This window comes from Aulonocara sp. 'chitande type north' Nkhata Bay, linkage group LG18 (genome assembly GCF_057382095.1).
Source record: "Aulonocara sp. 'chitande type north' Nkhata Bay isolate Kocher_YH1m ecotype deep benthic linkage group LG18, A_spYH_male_GT1.1, whole genome shotgun sequence".
NCBI lineage: Eukaryota > Metazoa > Chordata > Actinopteri > Cichliformes > Cichlidae > Aulonocara > Aulonocara sp. 'chitande type north' Nkhata Bay.
In genome coordinates this window covers 22422377-22438291 of record NC_141361.1, presented here as the reverse complement: position 1 = coordinate 22438291, position 15915 = coordinate 22422377, and the positions used below count along the sequence as shown (strand labels likewise).

Below are 15915 nucleotides of genomic sequence, written 5' to 3'. Positions count from 1 at the left end.
AAATGTTGGTATTTTTGCAAATGTTGCCTTTAACGTTTTTACTTGAGTTTTCTCAACTTGAAAAAACATGTTCTTTATAAACACAAACCTAAGACTTTTACAGCCCTTGGGGCTAATCTTTTGGCAGCATGCGGCTAGTGTTAATTACTAACCACGGGTGTAAAACTTTCATTAAAATTGAGACTTTGCTGCTAATAACCAGCTAGTGCTGATACTAACGCCTCTCACCATAGGCTATTATTTAGTAAAAGTAAAGAATTGCGTGATTAAAATGCGAAACGGTGGCAAACCACATTTACACTTTCACTTACCGGGTACAGATTCTGTGTTTTTGTTCGTATTACTGGAAGCTGTCACACTCAAAGTGGTCCGAGTGAGCTTTCTTCTTTTCTTCGGTGGGGGTCGGTCATAGCCCAGATAAAGCTCCGGGTTGGGGTGTACCTCTGTTGGCTTTTTATTGATAAAATGAAAGGAGCAAACATAAACTCTCTTTGGAGGGTGTTTGAGTCTTAAAGCTGCCAGCCACGCTAGTTTCCGATCCTCCTTCCGCGGCATAGAGTGCAGTGCGTAGGGCGGTGGGCACGGACAGGCCTTTCTAAGTTGTTGATGCTCAAGGCAAAATGTTTCTAATGCGTTTTTCAGTTTTCTTGAATTATTGTGGCAGCCGACGACAGCACACGTTGAACCTGAGCTCATCTTCGAACAGGTAAAGCCACTTATTACCGCACAAAGTAACGGATTTTGTTGTTAGCAACGACTGAATGCTGGGTCTCGCTTTGAGTAACCGGAAGTATAAAACCGGACAACGGAAGTAGTGGTCTGTCATGGCAGCCTACGTACGCTCTTACAGAAACCTGTGGATAGGGATGGGGAGGTTATTCCATAGATCGGGTGCAGCCAAGGCAAACGCGCGGTCACCTCTAGTCTTCAGCCGGGATCTCGGCAGCATCAAGAGTGACTGGGAAGATGATCTTAGTGCTCTAGTAGGGGTGTATAATCTAAGTAGCTCAATGAGGCACAATGAGAGAACCTGAAAAGACATGGAAAAGACATTGAAATAAATTAATAACTAATGTAATAATTAGTAATTAATTGTATGACAATTTAACCATTCTTAAAACAATTACACATGAGTTTTTTAACATCAACAAAGTTTAAAAAAATAATAGATTATTTGATATTTTGGAAAACAAATTTTAAAGTAAAACTAGTATTTCTAACTGAGCTATGAAAGCATGAATAAATAAAATGAGTGGAAAATATTTACGGAAGAAATTGAAATCTCAATAAAAACAATTTTTAAAAATTTGAATTCAGAATTTTAAAAAAAACCGATTGTTTTTTTTAAAGTTCTTTAATTTTTTCAATTATTTATTAGATTTGCTTTGTCTTGCTGATACTCCACACATATGCTTCTAAGTTTTAGCTCATATAATGACCAATTTACACCATTATTGCTTCTTTGACTTAAAATAAATAAGTAAATAAATAAATAAGATAATTAAAAAAATATTAAAAAAAACACAGTTTAATCTCCTCTTTCTTTTGTCAGATGCTCAGATAAGATTAGTTAATCCTGATAAGTCTGGGTCAGCTCGTTGCTCTGGAAGAGTTGAAATCTATCACAACAACAGCTGGGGAACAGTCTGTGATGATGTCTGGGACATAAATGATGCTCAGGTGGTCTGCAGACAGTTAGGCTGTGGACCAGCACTGGAGGCCCCCCGATCAGCTCAGTTTGGTGAAGGAACACAACAAATCTGGCTGGATGATGTGTCCTGTTCAGGAAGTGAGAGATCTCTAACTGAGTGTCAACACAGAGGATTTGGTTTACACAACTGTAGACATCATGAAGATGCTGGTGTCATCTGTTTAGGTGAGATGCTTTTTGTCTCATACACAGTATTCAATAACAAAATAGTCCATGCAGCTGTAATCAGGACATAAATCTGTGTGTTAATTATTACAATGTATACAGTGTTGCTTTTTAGCTTTACTTCCTGTTCTTTTCTCTTGTTTTTTGTTCATGTGTTAATTTTCATCTATAGAAGCATGCATCTCATTCCCAATCACTGTGTGTGTATTTATACTTTATTCTCCCCAAAGGGAAGGAGTTTGTACGGTGGCCCCTAGAGACAAAGCACGTACAAACTCCAAAACACTTGCAAACTCCAAAACACGTGCAAATTCCAAAACACATGCAAATTCCAAAACACTTGCAAACTAAAAAACACATGCAAACTCCAAAACACGTACAAACTCCAAAACACATGCAAATTCCAAAACACTTGCAAACTAAAAAACACATGCAAACTCCAAAACACGTACAAATTCCAAAACATATGCAAACTCCAAAAAACTTGCAAACTAAAAAACACATGCAAACTCCAAAACACATGCAAATTCCAAAACACATGCAAATTCCAAAACACTTGCAAACTAAAAAAACACATGCAAACTCCAAAACACGTGCAAACTCCAAAACACTTGCAAAATCCAAAACACTTGCAAACTCCAAAACACTTGCAAATTCAAAAACACAATGGAAGTGCTCCAGGACGCTAGGGGCAGTGTTGAGCTTTTGTTACCTAGTATCAAATCAAATCAAATCACTTTTATTGTCACATCACATGTGCAGGCACACTGGCACAGCACATGCGAGTGAAATTCTTGTGTGCGAGCCCCACAAGCAACATAGATGTGCAAACACAACAACACAAACGAGCAAAATACAAGAATGGCCAATCTGAAACTAATAAATATATGTACAATATATAATAGTGTATGCATTTCTGGATGTGTATACTAAATATTTTCCTACGTGTGTGTGTGTGTGTGTGTGTGTGTGTGTGTGTGTGTGTGTGTATACACATTTTTACAAATTAAATAGTAAAAAAATAAAATAAAATAATAATAATAATAATAAAATATATAAAATATACAGAGTTGAATATGTGCAAAACAAGTGGCATTTATATACAGTGTGGAGTGCATAATGTTGAAGTTCCAGTAGTGAAGCTGAGGTGTCTATGACGTGTTCAGCAGTCTGATGGCCTGATGGAAAAAGCTGTCTCTCAGTCTGCTGGTTCGGGACCGGATGCTGCAGAACCTCCTTCCTGATGGAAGCAGTCTGAACAGTTTATGGCTGGGGTGACTGGAGTCCTTGATGATCCTCCCCGCTTTCCTCAGGCAGCGCTTCCTGTAGATGTCTTGGAGGGAGGGAAGCTCACCTCCAATTATCCGTTCAGAGCACCGCACTACTCGCTGGAGAGCTTTGCAGTTGTAGGCGGTGCTGTTGCCATACCAGGTGGTGATGCATCCAGTGAGGATGCTCTCAATGGCACAGTGATAGAAGGTCCTGAGGATGCGGGGGCTCATGCCGAATCTTTTCAGTCTCCTGAGAAAGAAGAGGCGCTGCTGCGCCTTCTTCACTGTTTTGTTTGTTTGTTAGTAACTACACAAGACAGGAAGTACCAATGACCGGATTTGGGATTTGCAGCCTTAAAGGCCGCATTTTAAGGCCGATTACGTCACAGCGACAAGAGAAGGCTTTCCCAATTCAAAGGCTGCTCTACATGCGGCCCTCAAATGCGTCCTTAATTTCCCTGAATTTTAAGGATGGGTCGGTGTAGCCTTCATGGCCCAACATATCCCAGACTTCATAGTGCGGTGGTGGTGTGGATAATTTTGCCGAAAAAAAACGGTGGAAGCGGAGCGGAGGAAGAGTAAACTTTCAGAAGTAAGTACTGAATATTATGTCACTTATTTATGCGCAAATATTTTTTTAATGAAGAACATTAAACCATTATTGTTGGCCACATGTCGGGAAAGTTATGTGACATTAGCGATGTCTGTACTTTCAGAATTAACTTGGTTTTAAAGCCTTTACTTTAAAAAATATATATATATAGTCGACCTTAATCTTACAGAGATTGTGATGATTTTGTGGATAATTAAAGTCAGTCATATATCCACAAACACAACAAGCTGAAAGTCAGTGATGCTGCTCGGTTTGCAGTCCTGAATATCACGGCACAAGCAGGATCCACTGCACTGTTAATGTTAGCTATGTTATATTGCTGCCTCTGTTCGGTGGTGTCGAGCCAAACGGACTTTAACGTGTGTTTGAACGAGCTGACGGTTCACTCGTTAAGCTGAAAGAAAGATGCTTTAATCGCAGGAGTCACACATGTGTCCACTGCACCATCTGGGAACTCTTCTTGTTTCGTAATAACACAAACACTAAATCCTCCTTCTTTTGTGCTGTTTTGTAGCAGTGTATACACCTGAGACTTTCACCTGTCTGTCTGTCCTGCACTCGCTCTCTGTTTCTTTCTCTCTGATTGTGTAATAAAAGTATGAACATGTGTTTATAAGTTACACTTGTGTTTGAATCCTGCAGCTTATCACACATTTGATTTCCATGTGTGACAACTGCAAGTGTCCAGAGTGAGGACAGACTGAGGGACCCACTGCTGCACATCATCTGTGAGGCTTTGCACCCCTGATGATACACCAGGACAAACTCATCAGTGTGTGAGGAAGAGGAGGAGGAAGAGCCAGCAGCAGCTGACAGATGGAGAGAATAGACAGACTGTTCCCTGTTTGTGAAGGACTGCTAGAAAAGTTTAAAATAACTAATTGTCTGTCCTGAATCAGTCTTATTAGGTAATGTTCAAATAATTTTATCATTCCAGTGTTTTCAGTGTGGGAGAAAGTACTCAGGGCCTTCAAGTTACGCACTATGAAAGGCAGCAACAAGTTTAATGTCCAGAAACCTAAAGTATGTATCATCAGCAGAATGGACCTAAAAATAAATGTTTGTTCCAGTTCTATGAAGCTTTGAGTATTTTGGATCAGTAGCACTGCTGTGTTTGTTGCATCATATTACTGTAATTGTTTATATGCTTTATATATTCTGAGGTAAGTTGATCTATAGTGTTACATCATATTCTATAAGGTAGGGGTGCAACGATATTCGTATCGATATTGAACCGTTCGATACAGTGCTTTCGGTTCGGTACGCATATGTATCGAACAATACAACATTTGTAATTTCTTTTATCAACTTTCCTTCTGACGATGCTGTCTGTGTTGAGCGCTCAGTGAATCTGCGTTCGACTACTCCGCCTAGGCTGCACTGTCGAGCGCAGATCCACTGAGCGCTCAACACAGACAGCATAGTCAGAAGGAAGAGCGCAGGGCAAGCTAGCGAGACAGAAGTTAAGCTCTCCTTGCAAGATGGACCTCCCCCACTCTCATTCAGATCTGGCGTTTGGAATTATTTTGGTTTTCATGTGACGTATGACCCTGAAGGTAAGCGAGTCATGGACTAAAGTAAAACAGTATGTTGGATGTGCCACGCAATGCTTAATTACATGGGTGGGAACTAGTGTGTTAGCGCAGTTAGCTCGTTAACGTGTTTGCCGTCTAGCCCCATGCACGGGGCGATCGGCGGTAGCTCGTTAACGGAGATTTGCCGTGTTGTGGCGTTAAGGTCATTTCAACGAGATTAACCTGAAAGCACTAGTGGGAACACAACGAATATGACTGCACATTTACGCCGACATCATCCTAGTGCAAAGACAAAAACAACAAGCATGCTACTAACTTTAGCCGAGTCATTTAGACAGCTGTTAGCACATGATTCTCCTTATGCTGCTGAGAATATAGCCCAGAAGAAGCGGATAGTATAGCTTTTATTTTGGAAAGAGACATTTCTCTGTAATAAACTCTCTTTTCCAAAGATGAGTGATTCCTCAATCAGATACAGGGCTCGCAAAATCGCTAGCCCGACGTCCTGGGGCTAGCGATTTTTTTCAGTCGGGCTACCAAAATCTATCTCTTCCCTGCCCGTCGGGCTATTGTAGGAAGGAAAAATATATGTCAATGCTTTTGCATTCTTTCAGAAATGTAGCTGGGTAATTATGTCATTGGCATCGGTGAGCCACTGTCAATATGTGACATATTGAAATCGCGTTTGAATTTGCGCTTGTTTTTTGCTTTCACTTTGCAATCGCGCGAACTGTGTATAGAGAGCGACAGCACTGATCTGTGAGTGATGATAATTTGTGCACCAATTCCTCTGACATCGTCTTATTAATCGTTAGCTTACTATGCAAACATGACAAGTGAAATCTCCCGCAGCAAGCTTAAACATGTGAGAGGCTGATCGCGCAGAGAATCGCTGAGCTTATGTGAGTCCGTGTGTAAAAGCAGCAGGATATATATTTTAGTTTTGCTGAGCCAAATAAGACAGGTCAGGGTGAAGAAGTGACAGCCAAAGAAAAGCTTACCACAAAACGGAGAAGTTATGACAAATGAGACTATAAGGCAAAAAGAAAGTGCAGCTTTATGGTTTCATGGACAAAAGAATTTCTGTTGCTGCAATATGACGAGCTAAATAACCAGGGCTGCACATAAGTGGTCCGCAGGTGCGCATTCGCTGTCAAAATAAAAAACACGCACAAGGGTTAGGGTTAAATTTAAAAACTGTACTTTTGAGTTAAAATATATATTTATAATTTTAATAAATGACAAATTAAAAAGGCATGAACATTTTTTTTGTATCGAAAAAATATCGAACCGTGACACCAAAGTATCGAACCGAACCGAACCGTGAATTTTGTGTATCGTTGCACCCCTACTATAAGGATGTTACGTGTTTGTTTACTTTCTGCCCAGTTTGACCCATTTAGCAGAAGCCAGCCTGTTTAAGGCTCTGATATCTATTCTGTATGACTTAAAGCAGTTATGACATGGTCTGATTTTCTCACCCAATAAAGGAATATTTCATACATCAGTCTACTCTTCATTTTATCAGAAACAGTTATCACAGCTTGTACATTTTCTTTTTATAAATATATGTAAGCAATGAGCCAAATTTAGTAATGCCAACATACTGAAGGAACAACATTTGTCTCTTATATATGATACACCTATATATGCACTGTCAAAGATACTTGTCTTTGAGTGAAGATTTAAGGTGATAAGACATATAAATAACTGCAACTTGAAACTGTACTGAAGCTCAGTATTTGACACAGAGTTTATGTTCACTGCTGTAATAGCTAATAATGATTAATATAATAACTATAATATTGGCCATATTATATTTACATTACCAAAGTGATATGACTTTAGTCTCATGAACAACATCAGCTAATTCTTATTTACTAACTAATCTTGAAATAACTGTTCAGTACAGAAATGAAGCCCAAAAATCATGTTTTACTGTCCTGTGGTCTCAGCCTCAGATACTTATCAAATCACACAAAGCTCTTGTAGAAACAAACAAACAAATGAACAAAATATGTTCTCCCTCATTTCTGTCAAACCAAGTTGTATGACACATGTTTCCAGCGGTTAGTATCATGGTTGCTAGGCAAACTGGGAAGCGCGACGGAGACTAGACCGTCCCATACAGACAAACTTGCCGTTTATTTTGCAAATCGAGCTCAACACTGCCCCTAGCGTCCTGGAGCACTTCCGTTGTGTTTTGGAATTTGCATGTGTTTTTGAGTTTGCAAGTGTTTTGGAGTTTGTACGTGCTTTGTCTCTAGGGGCCACCGTAAGTTTGTAATTGTTTCTCTGTGTATTTGTTAGCAGTCAGCGTCCACAGTTTACAACATATCTTATTAGAATTTTGTGTGATGGTAGTTACCAATGACAGCTCGAGCAGATTTCATTTTTGTAAAAATCAGTTCGAGGTCACACTAAAATCAGTAAAAACTTTATATTACCTACAATTTTTTTATGTCTTCAAACTTCACACCAGTACACTAGGCTTTTGGGATCATGTGTATATAGGTTAGCTAAGCACTTGATCTTGACCTTCACTGTTCAAGTCCAAGGTCAAAGTTGACCCAGAAAAAAATGTCCAGTAACCACATCAAGTAATATATCATATGAAAAGGACTAAAGAGAGCTGTTACAGCATCATTGTGATGCCATAACTGGCTGACATATTGTAATAAAGGCAGGCTGACATCAGCGTGCTGTGATAAAAACAATGTTTTAGTACAACACTTGTCCATCAGGGGAGCTGTGCTCAGATTTTTGTAACAGCCAATGAAGGCTCACTTTTTGAGGTTTATTCTGTCTCAGTGTCTTACATTTGGATACTCAGTTGACGTAGTTGACAGTGTTCAGATGTTGTCATTTGTTTCTTGTTTACCTTCAAATTACTGAGTCAGCACAGAGGATTTGGGAGAAACTACTGTGGACATTATTGTGATGCTGGTGTCATCTGTTTAAGTTAGATGCTGTAATGATTTTGAGTTTGGGGTTTTCTAGTTTTGTTTATACTAAATTTACTCTATTTTGTATTGTTTACTATCAGACTTTTTTTTGGTGTTTTAGGTAGTTTACCCCCATTCTGTTCCCTCAGTCTTGTCTCTTGTTTTTGGCTGCTATCTTTGTGTCAAGTTTGTGTTTAACTCATTCACTGCCAGCCATTTTCAAATGGCTGGCAGTGAAACACAACAAGACTTGCACCACATTTTTGTCTCACTGTGCAATCCCTTACGTGCGCAAACCCTGCACCTCCTTGCAGGTCTACTTTTACTGCTGGTGGGCTTCAGTTCAACTTAGGTTGACTGCCATTGACGTCTATAGACGTCAATGGCAGTCAACGTAAGTTTTTCAATTGACGTCTATAGACGTCAATGGCAGTGAATGAGTTAACTTCCTTAGTCTCCTTACCCCTGATTTGTTCTTGTCTCTCCATTTGTTGCCTGTTCCCTCATCAATGTGTGTGTATGTATTGTCTTGGTTTTTCACTGCTTTTTGACCATCTAGCTGTGTGTCCTTTTCCCCCCCAAAAGGCTTATTAGCTCCAGGTTTCTGCCAAATCATTTAACAGAAACCAGGAGCTAACAGCTCATACTCATAATTAATGACTCAGATTGAGCATAAATCTGAGTTTTTGTATTTTGCTATTTTGCTCACTTACGTTCAGAATAAAGTTGCCTTTAGTTTTACACTCCTGCTTTCGCAGTTCTGGATTTGAGTCATAACCTGCACAGCAAAGCGTGAAAGATGCTTTCTTGGATTATAAACAGTATTCAGTAACAAAATGGTCCATGCAGCTGTCATCCAGAGAGAAATATATCTGTTACATATTATGCTTTAAAACTGAGGATAACTTTTCTTCAAAAAAGCTGGCATGTGATTATATGTGGCTATTATTAGTTATATTGTATGTTTGAGTCGAGCATCAAAGGGTTTAAACTTGAAACCTCTCATTCACTGTAAAAATACCGACAGCTTTGTGAAAAATGCTGTTGTGGTGCAGTTTCTGCCATGTCTAATGGTTTCCACTGGCTTCTAGTTATTTCTTGCTTTATTTCCTCACTGTGCCTCTGCTCTCCTGTCTGTGTCATGATGTTCAGTGTTAGTTATTTCTGCTTGCTTATTTTATTATTTTTCAGGCAAGTATATCTCACACAGATGATAGAGTAGTTGTACACAGCAAATCCAGCATGTCCAAATTAACACTGTCAGATTTGATTTCAACACTATTAAAGTGTCTATATGGGTCCACACCAGAGAGTGTTAATTTAACTCTTTTTGGAGAGTTGGTACATTAACTCTGATTTAGTGTTAAACACCAAATCTGTCTGGAGTTGATAATTTAACACTTAAGAGTTTATATATTAACTCTCAAAGAGTATTTTAGTTTAACTACGTAAGAGTTATCTTCTAATTCATTCTAAATTTTACTGTTCTGAACTTCTAGAAATTTCTTTTGGAAATAAACATTTACTAAAAAGATGCAATGGTTTTTGAAAAACATTTATTCTGAACTGTGCACCACAATTTCAAAACATTTTCTGAAAGATGTAACAGTGTACATGTTCTCACTTTCATTAGAATTTTGTTTATCAAAAGGTCTGACATGGTAAATGCAAATAACAGCATTCTCATCACTTATTTCTTCAATACAATATGCATGTCCTTCATTCATCACTTTGTAGAACTTCAACGCACTTCTGCTCTCCCCCATATTCCATCTTCACAAGCATATCCTGTGCGGAGATTGAATAAAAATTAGTTGACACTAATTAATGGCACAAATAATCCAGTAAACAATTGCAGCACAGTAAAAAAAAAAAAAAAAAAAAAAAAGTAATCCTCTTTGAGCCATTACTTGTGTAAAGTATTTTCCCAAACAAGGACAAGGACACAGGCAACAGGTAATACTGAACTAAATGTAAAACCTCAACCTTTTTCATTTTTACCTAAACCGTGTGCACAAAACTCCGGAGGGATCTAAATGCTAACGTAGAATCCAGTCAGGACGCCTGCTACTGCTGTTTGCACGTTTTTTTTTTTATGGGCGATCGTTTTCAGGCTTCAAGTAGCACGATTATACCAACATTTCACATTCTAGACATTGTTTTAGGTGTATTTGACCAAAAGTTTGACTGAAAATTCACATGCAAGCTTTTTTTTCAAGGCTGTGGTATTTGCCCGCAAACAATACCTTTCAGCTAGCTAAAACAGAATATTATGCTATCACCGAGCAACATGGCTAATGCCTTTCACACAGCTTTGTCTCAACTCCAAAGAGCCACAGAAGTAAAAGCTAATAATAATAATTGAAACAATCTTTGAAAAAATGACTTACCAAGCATGGCAAACAACTCAAATATGTAGAGCAAAATGTTCTGAAACGGCTTCACTTCAGCTTCGATTGGAGTCTATGGTGCTGGGGGCGGAGTCTGTGAATTTACTCTATTGGTGTGATAGCCCCTCTAGGAGTTCAGAGTTAAGAGGTCAAGAGTTAATGTTTCCATTGTAACACCTCCAGATTTGACAGAGAAACACTCATTTTTAACACTCGATTTTAACTACTATCATTTTACACCTCAGAGTTACATTAAAAGAATGTGACTCTGCTTAGAGTAAAATTAACTCTACTTTTGCAAGAAGACTATTAACACCAAAACATTTAACACTTTTGAATTTGCTGTGTATTCATGAAAATTCACTAAATATTACAATCATACTTGAGTATATCCTTTATACTTTTTGTGCTTAGAAATCAGATTAGCTGGGTATCAGCATGCTCGTTGCTCTCCAAGAGTTGAAATTTATCGCAATAACAGCTGGGGAACAGTCTGTGATGATAACTGGGACATAAATTATGCTGAGGTGGTCTGCAGAGAGTTAGACTGTGGACTGGCACAGGATTCCATAATAATAACGAAGGTCAATCAAATGGACCAATTCAGCAGGGCCGTGAGGATCCACTTGGTAAAGTAAATCCATTGGGCATCTTTCTTGGCCTTCAGACAATAATTCTGATGGTTAAAGAACCAAACGGGACAGGCAAAAAAAAGAAAAAAAGAATGATCCTCCCGGCGGTAACACACGTTCCAGCCTTGTATTCCAGCCCTAACCATAACCTTATCCCTGACCTTAACCACAACCTTAATAGTCTTAGATAGTGTTTTCCAAAGTGATTCATGGTGAGAAAGTAAAATAAATGTACATGTGTAGATTCAGTCCAAACAGTTCTCATGTTTCCTACTCTTTCCGAACACTTAACATAGAGACATGTCAGGTGCCCGAAAGCATAACATACCGACTATTTGTCACATAGCGTAACATATTATGCTTTGGGGATGAGAACGTGTGGTTCACACATACATTTCAAAGTTTTAGCTCATTTAGTGACACCTTTACACAAAATGCTTCTTTAACTTAAAATAAAATAAGAAACACACAGTTTAATCTGCTCTCTTTTGTCAGATGCTCAGATAAGATTAGTTAATCCTGATAAGTCTGAGTCAGCTCGCTGCTCTGGAAGAGTTGAACTCTCCTACAACAACAGCTGGGGAACAGTCTGTGATGATGACTGGGACATCAATGATGCTGAGGTGGTCTGCAGACAGTTAGGCTGTGGAACTGCTCTGAATGCCACTCGATCAGCTCAGTTTGGTGAAGGAACACGACAAATCTGGCTTGATCATGTGGAGTGTTCAGGAAGTGAGAGATCTCTAACTGAGTGTCAACACAGAGGATTTGGTTCACACAACTGTAGACCTCATGAGGATGCTGGTGTGATCTGTTCAGGTGAGATGTTTTTTGTTTCATACGCAGTATTCAGTAACAAAATGGTCCATGCAGCTGTAATCAGGACATAAATCTGTGTGTTAATTATTATAATGTATACAGTGTTGCTTTTTAGCTTTACTTCCTGTTCTTTTCCCTCTTTGGTGTTAATCTTTGTTTATTTTCGTCTATAGAAGCATGCATCTCATTCCCAATCATTGTCTGTGTGTCTATACTTTATTCTCCCCCAAAGGGAAGGAGTTTGTAATTGTTTCTCTGTCTGTTTGTTAGCAGTCAGCGTCCACAGTTCACAAGACTTTTTTTTTAAAATTTGTGTGATGGTAGATAGATACCAATGACAGCTCGAGCTGTTTTCATTTTTGTAAAAATCAGTTCGAGGTCACACCTAATGTGAAAATCAGTAAAAACGTTATATTACCTACAATTTTTTTATGTCTTCAAACTTCACACCAATACACTAGGCCTTTGGGATCATGAGTATCTAGGTTAGCTAAGCACTTGAGCTTGACCTTCACTGTTCGAGTCCAAGGTCAAAGTTGACCTAGAAAAAAAATGTCCAGTAACCACATCAAGTAATATATCATATGAAAAGGACTAAAGAGAGCTGTTACAGCATCATTGTGATGCCATAACTGGCTGACATATTGTAATAAAGGCAGGCTGACATCAACAAGGTGTGATAAAAATGTTTCGGCACTTGTCCATCAGGGGAGATATGCTCAGATCTTTTGCAACAGCCAATGAAGGCTCACTTTTTGGAGTTTGTTCTGTCTCAGTGTCTTACATTTGGATACTCAGTTGACGTAGTTGACAGTGTTCAGATGTTGTCATTTGTTTCTTGTTTCTTCAAATTACTGAGTCAGCACAGAGGATTTGGAAGAAACTACTGTGGACATTATTGTGATGCTGGTGTCAACTGTTTAGGTACATCTTTCATTTTCAAAGCCATGTTCTTATAATAGATTAGACTCCAATTTTGCTTCATAATCACCTGCACAAATAATGAATGACAATTGCTACCCCTAGCTTCATAACTCAGTAACAGGAGAAAAAAGTTGGGAAACAAAAGGCGACTCACCCCTTCGGCTTCAGCCTATGCACACATAAGCACTGAGCCTATTTACACAAATCTGGCGGCTCTCAAAGAGGGCATGCTCACACATACACAAAGAACACGAAAAGTTTGGAAGCCAGGGCTGGGTCTGAGTCAGCTGTCAATCTGATCACTCTCGCACTCCCTCGCTTCTCTCTCTCTCCTCTCTCGGCAGCTGTTGGACTGGCTTTAAACCCAGTCACATGATACATGAACCAATCAGCAGCCATTGCTCTTCCTCAGAGAAAATATCCTGCAGAGGTTCTTAAAACACAGTACATAAACACACAGGAACAGCTAACACAGACTTCTTATGGCCACGGGCCGTAGCACCCACACCTGTTAAGACAGTGAAAATTGTGGGTATAAAATGTTAATTTCTTCACAGCACAATGAATACTTTTGTTGAATCTTTCAAAATCAAGCAGAAACTCACTTTAAGACCATTTAGATCAGGGGTGGCCAACTCCAGGCCTCGAGAGCTGCTGTCCTGCAGGTTTTAGATAACACCCTGGTTCACCACACCTGAATCAAATGATTAGTTCGTTACCAGGCCTCTGGAGAACTTCAAGAAATGTTGAGGAGGTAATTTAGCCATTTAAATCAGCTGTGATGGATCAAGGACACATCTAAAACCTGCAGGGACACCGGCCCTCGAGGCCTGGAGTTGGCCACCCCTGATTTAGATCATACAACTGTGACTAAACTGCTGAAATAACAAAATATTGTTTGACTGTCTAAAGATTCCCAAACTTATCTGTACGTAGTTCATCAGTGGCTGCTGTTCAGTCTGAAGCAATATGGCCACCATATTGGTCAGATGGAGTCACGCCTCTTAAACGCTGCGTGTATGGAATGTCTAAGTGTGATGTAGTAAGGTTGTGGGTGGGTGGGTTGACTTCTACACGCAATTCACTGGCAGCCCATTGTTTCATAATCTGTTCATGTTAACATGGATGATTCATGAGGAGGTTTTTCACATAATTTGTTTTAAGTTTTTTAAAACCAGCGATGTTTGTTTTATGGTGACTGATCTCTTTCCACAGATCCAATAATTCCAATCCTGAGATATGTTTTCCTGCCACTGATTCTGCTTTTGGAGAACATTGCCCTTCAATTCTACTATAAGGTACATCAGAGTAAATAAAAGCATGTATGAAACTGAGTGGTAGCTGAGAAGTGTAGGAACAGTAACATGCATTGTGTCCCGTCTCTCCAGGTCATCAAAAAGCAGAAATCAGACAAAAAGGAGAACGATGAGACGGATGTTTCCAGAGCTGAAGAAGTGGAGGCCGACGAGGAAGAAGTCCAAGAAATAGAATAGAATCGAAACATATAGAAACAAACACACAAGTCTAAACTTTTGTTGGAATTTAGATTAAAGTTGTTTAAATACTGTTTAATTATGTTTATGTTTTAAATGTCTGCCACATTACTGCAGCGGCTCTATTTAACCCGCCTTTCCTCTCCAGTATAAACTCTTCATAGCATGACTGTGACTTAAGTTTGAAATTAATCCTTCATCCTCTTCGTCCTCACTTTCTTCCATCTTCCATCTCTGCCAGTGAAGTTTTCACACATTAAGATTTTTACTTCTCACTAAACTGTATCTTTGGCTAACAGACAGAATGTGTGTCAATCTGCAAATTAACATGTTTTTATGTTTGGTGATATTTTTGAAGTCTTTGAATTCATCTGCCATTTAGTTCCTGCATTTACAGCATCCTATTCTGTGGCACTAGCTAGATGTTTCAATATTGTGATTGCAACTTTACTGACAGCTGCAGCATGGATGTATGACAGTGACGAGAAGGAGAAATACAGGCAGGGGCCAGTGGGACCCCCTCAGCCTCCTGGTAGATACACCTGTGGTATTGTTATGACCCAGAGCTAAACATATAACACACACACCACTGCTTTACCTGGATCAATATCAAAGTATGACGTGTCCAAGCCTGCATGGCAGGGTGACCACAATACTACATCAGGCTTTTATGGCTGGGTGGCCAAGGGGTGACTTAACTGTGTCTGTGACATCACCAACAACAGCTTTCAGCTGGCTTATCTAAACATGGTGTGCAGTGTGACCATACAATACTGGACAAGTGGAGGACAAGGGAAGATGTTGCAGGAGTCAGAAACTACAGCAGATGAACAGTTTCTGAAAGTCATGTCAGTAAGAAACAGGAAAACATCCAATAAACCTGACACAGGACCTGAGAGACGCATTTGGCTCTGCAGTTGATCCATCTACTGTTTGATCAGAAGAAGTGGTCCCAGTGGAAGAGTGTCATGGTCTTGGGTCATGGACTCAGAGGTTTGAGTTTTAGGACTTCTTGTTTGTTTACTTTTTATGTTTTGTTTTTGTTTCTCCTCCAGCATTTTAAAAAGTACAGATTACCTCTTCTTCTGGAACTTCTTGGTATTTTCCTTTTGAATTTATGGACTTTGATTTGTAGACCTTCAGCCACATGGAATAAAGCTAGTTTTCAGTTTAATCTGTTGCTTGTTTCTGCCCATGTATTTGGGTTATTTTCCATGCAAAGTATGAGAGTGGGATGCTGTCAAGAAGCACTTCTTAAGAAGGGGAAACAGGGAGGAAAGGCTGCCAAATTACACAAGAACTGAATTGAGAATCAGAGACAACTGATGTTATAAGGTTAGGGCATATTGCAACAATATATTGGAAGAGAACAGAACAAAATGAAGTAAAAGGACTTGTTTGTGCTTTGAATCACTTA

The 15915-nt window shown here is 39.2% G+C and overlaps 1 protein-coding gene across 2 annotated transcripts in view; it reads left to right on the top strand.

Annotated features, from left to right (window-relative positions):
* The window catches only part of LOC147308526 (scavenger receptor cysteine-rich domain-containing protein DMBT1-like), a 36387-nt gene extending 20701 nt beyond the window's left edge, over positions 1 to 15686 (top strand). For both annotated transcript variants that reach the window (XM_086272850.1, XM_086272848.1), the window contains 4 exons: positions 1553 to 1876; positions 11758 to 12081; positions 14221 to 14303; positions 14394 to 15686. In XM_086272850.1, coding sequence (XP_086128976.1) covers positions 1553 to 1876; positions 11758 to 12081; positions 14221 to 14303; positions 14394 to 14498 — 836 coding nt within the window. In that variant the 3' untranslated portion in view covers positions 14499 to 15686. The remainder of the gene's footprint in view (positions 1 to 1552; positions 1877 to 11757; positions 12082 to 14220; positions 14304 to 14393) is intronic.
* The last annotated feature ends 229 nt before the right edge of the window (positions 15687 to 15915 follow it).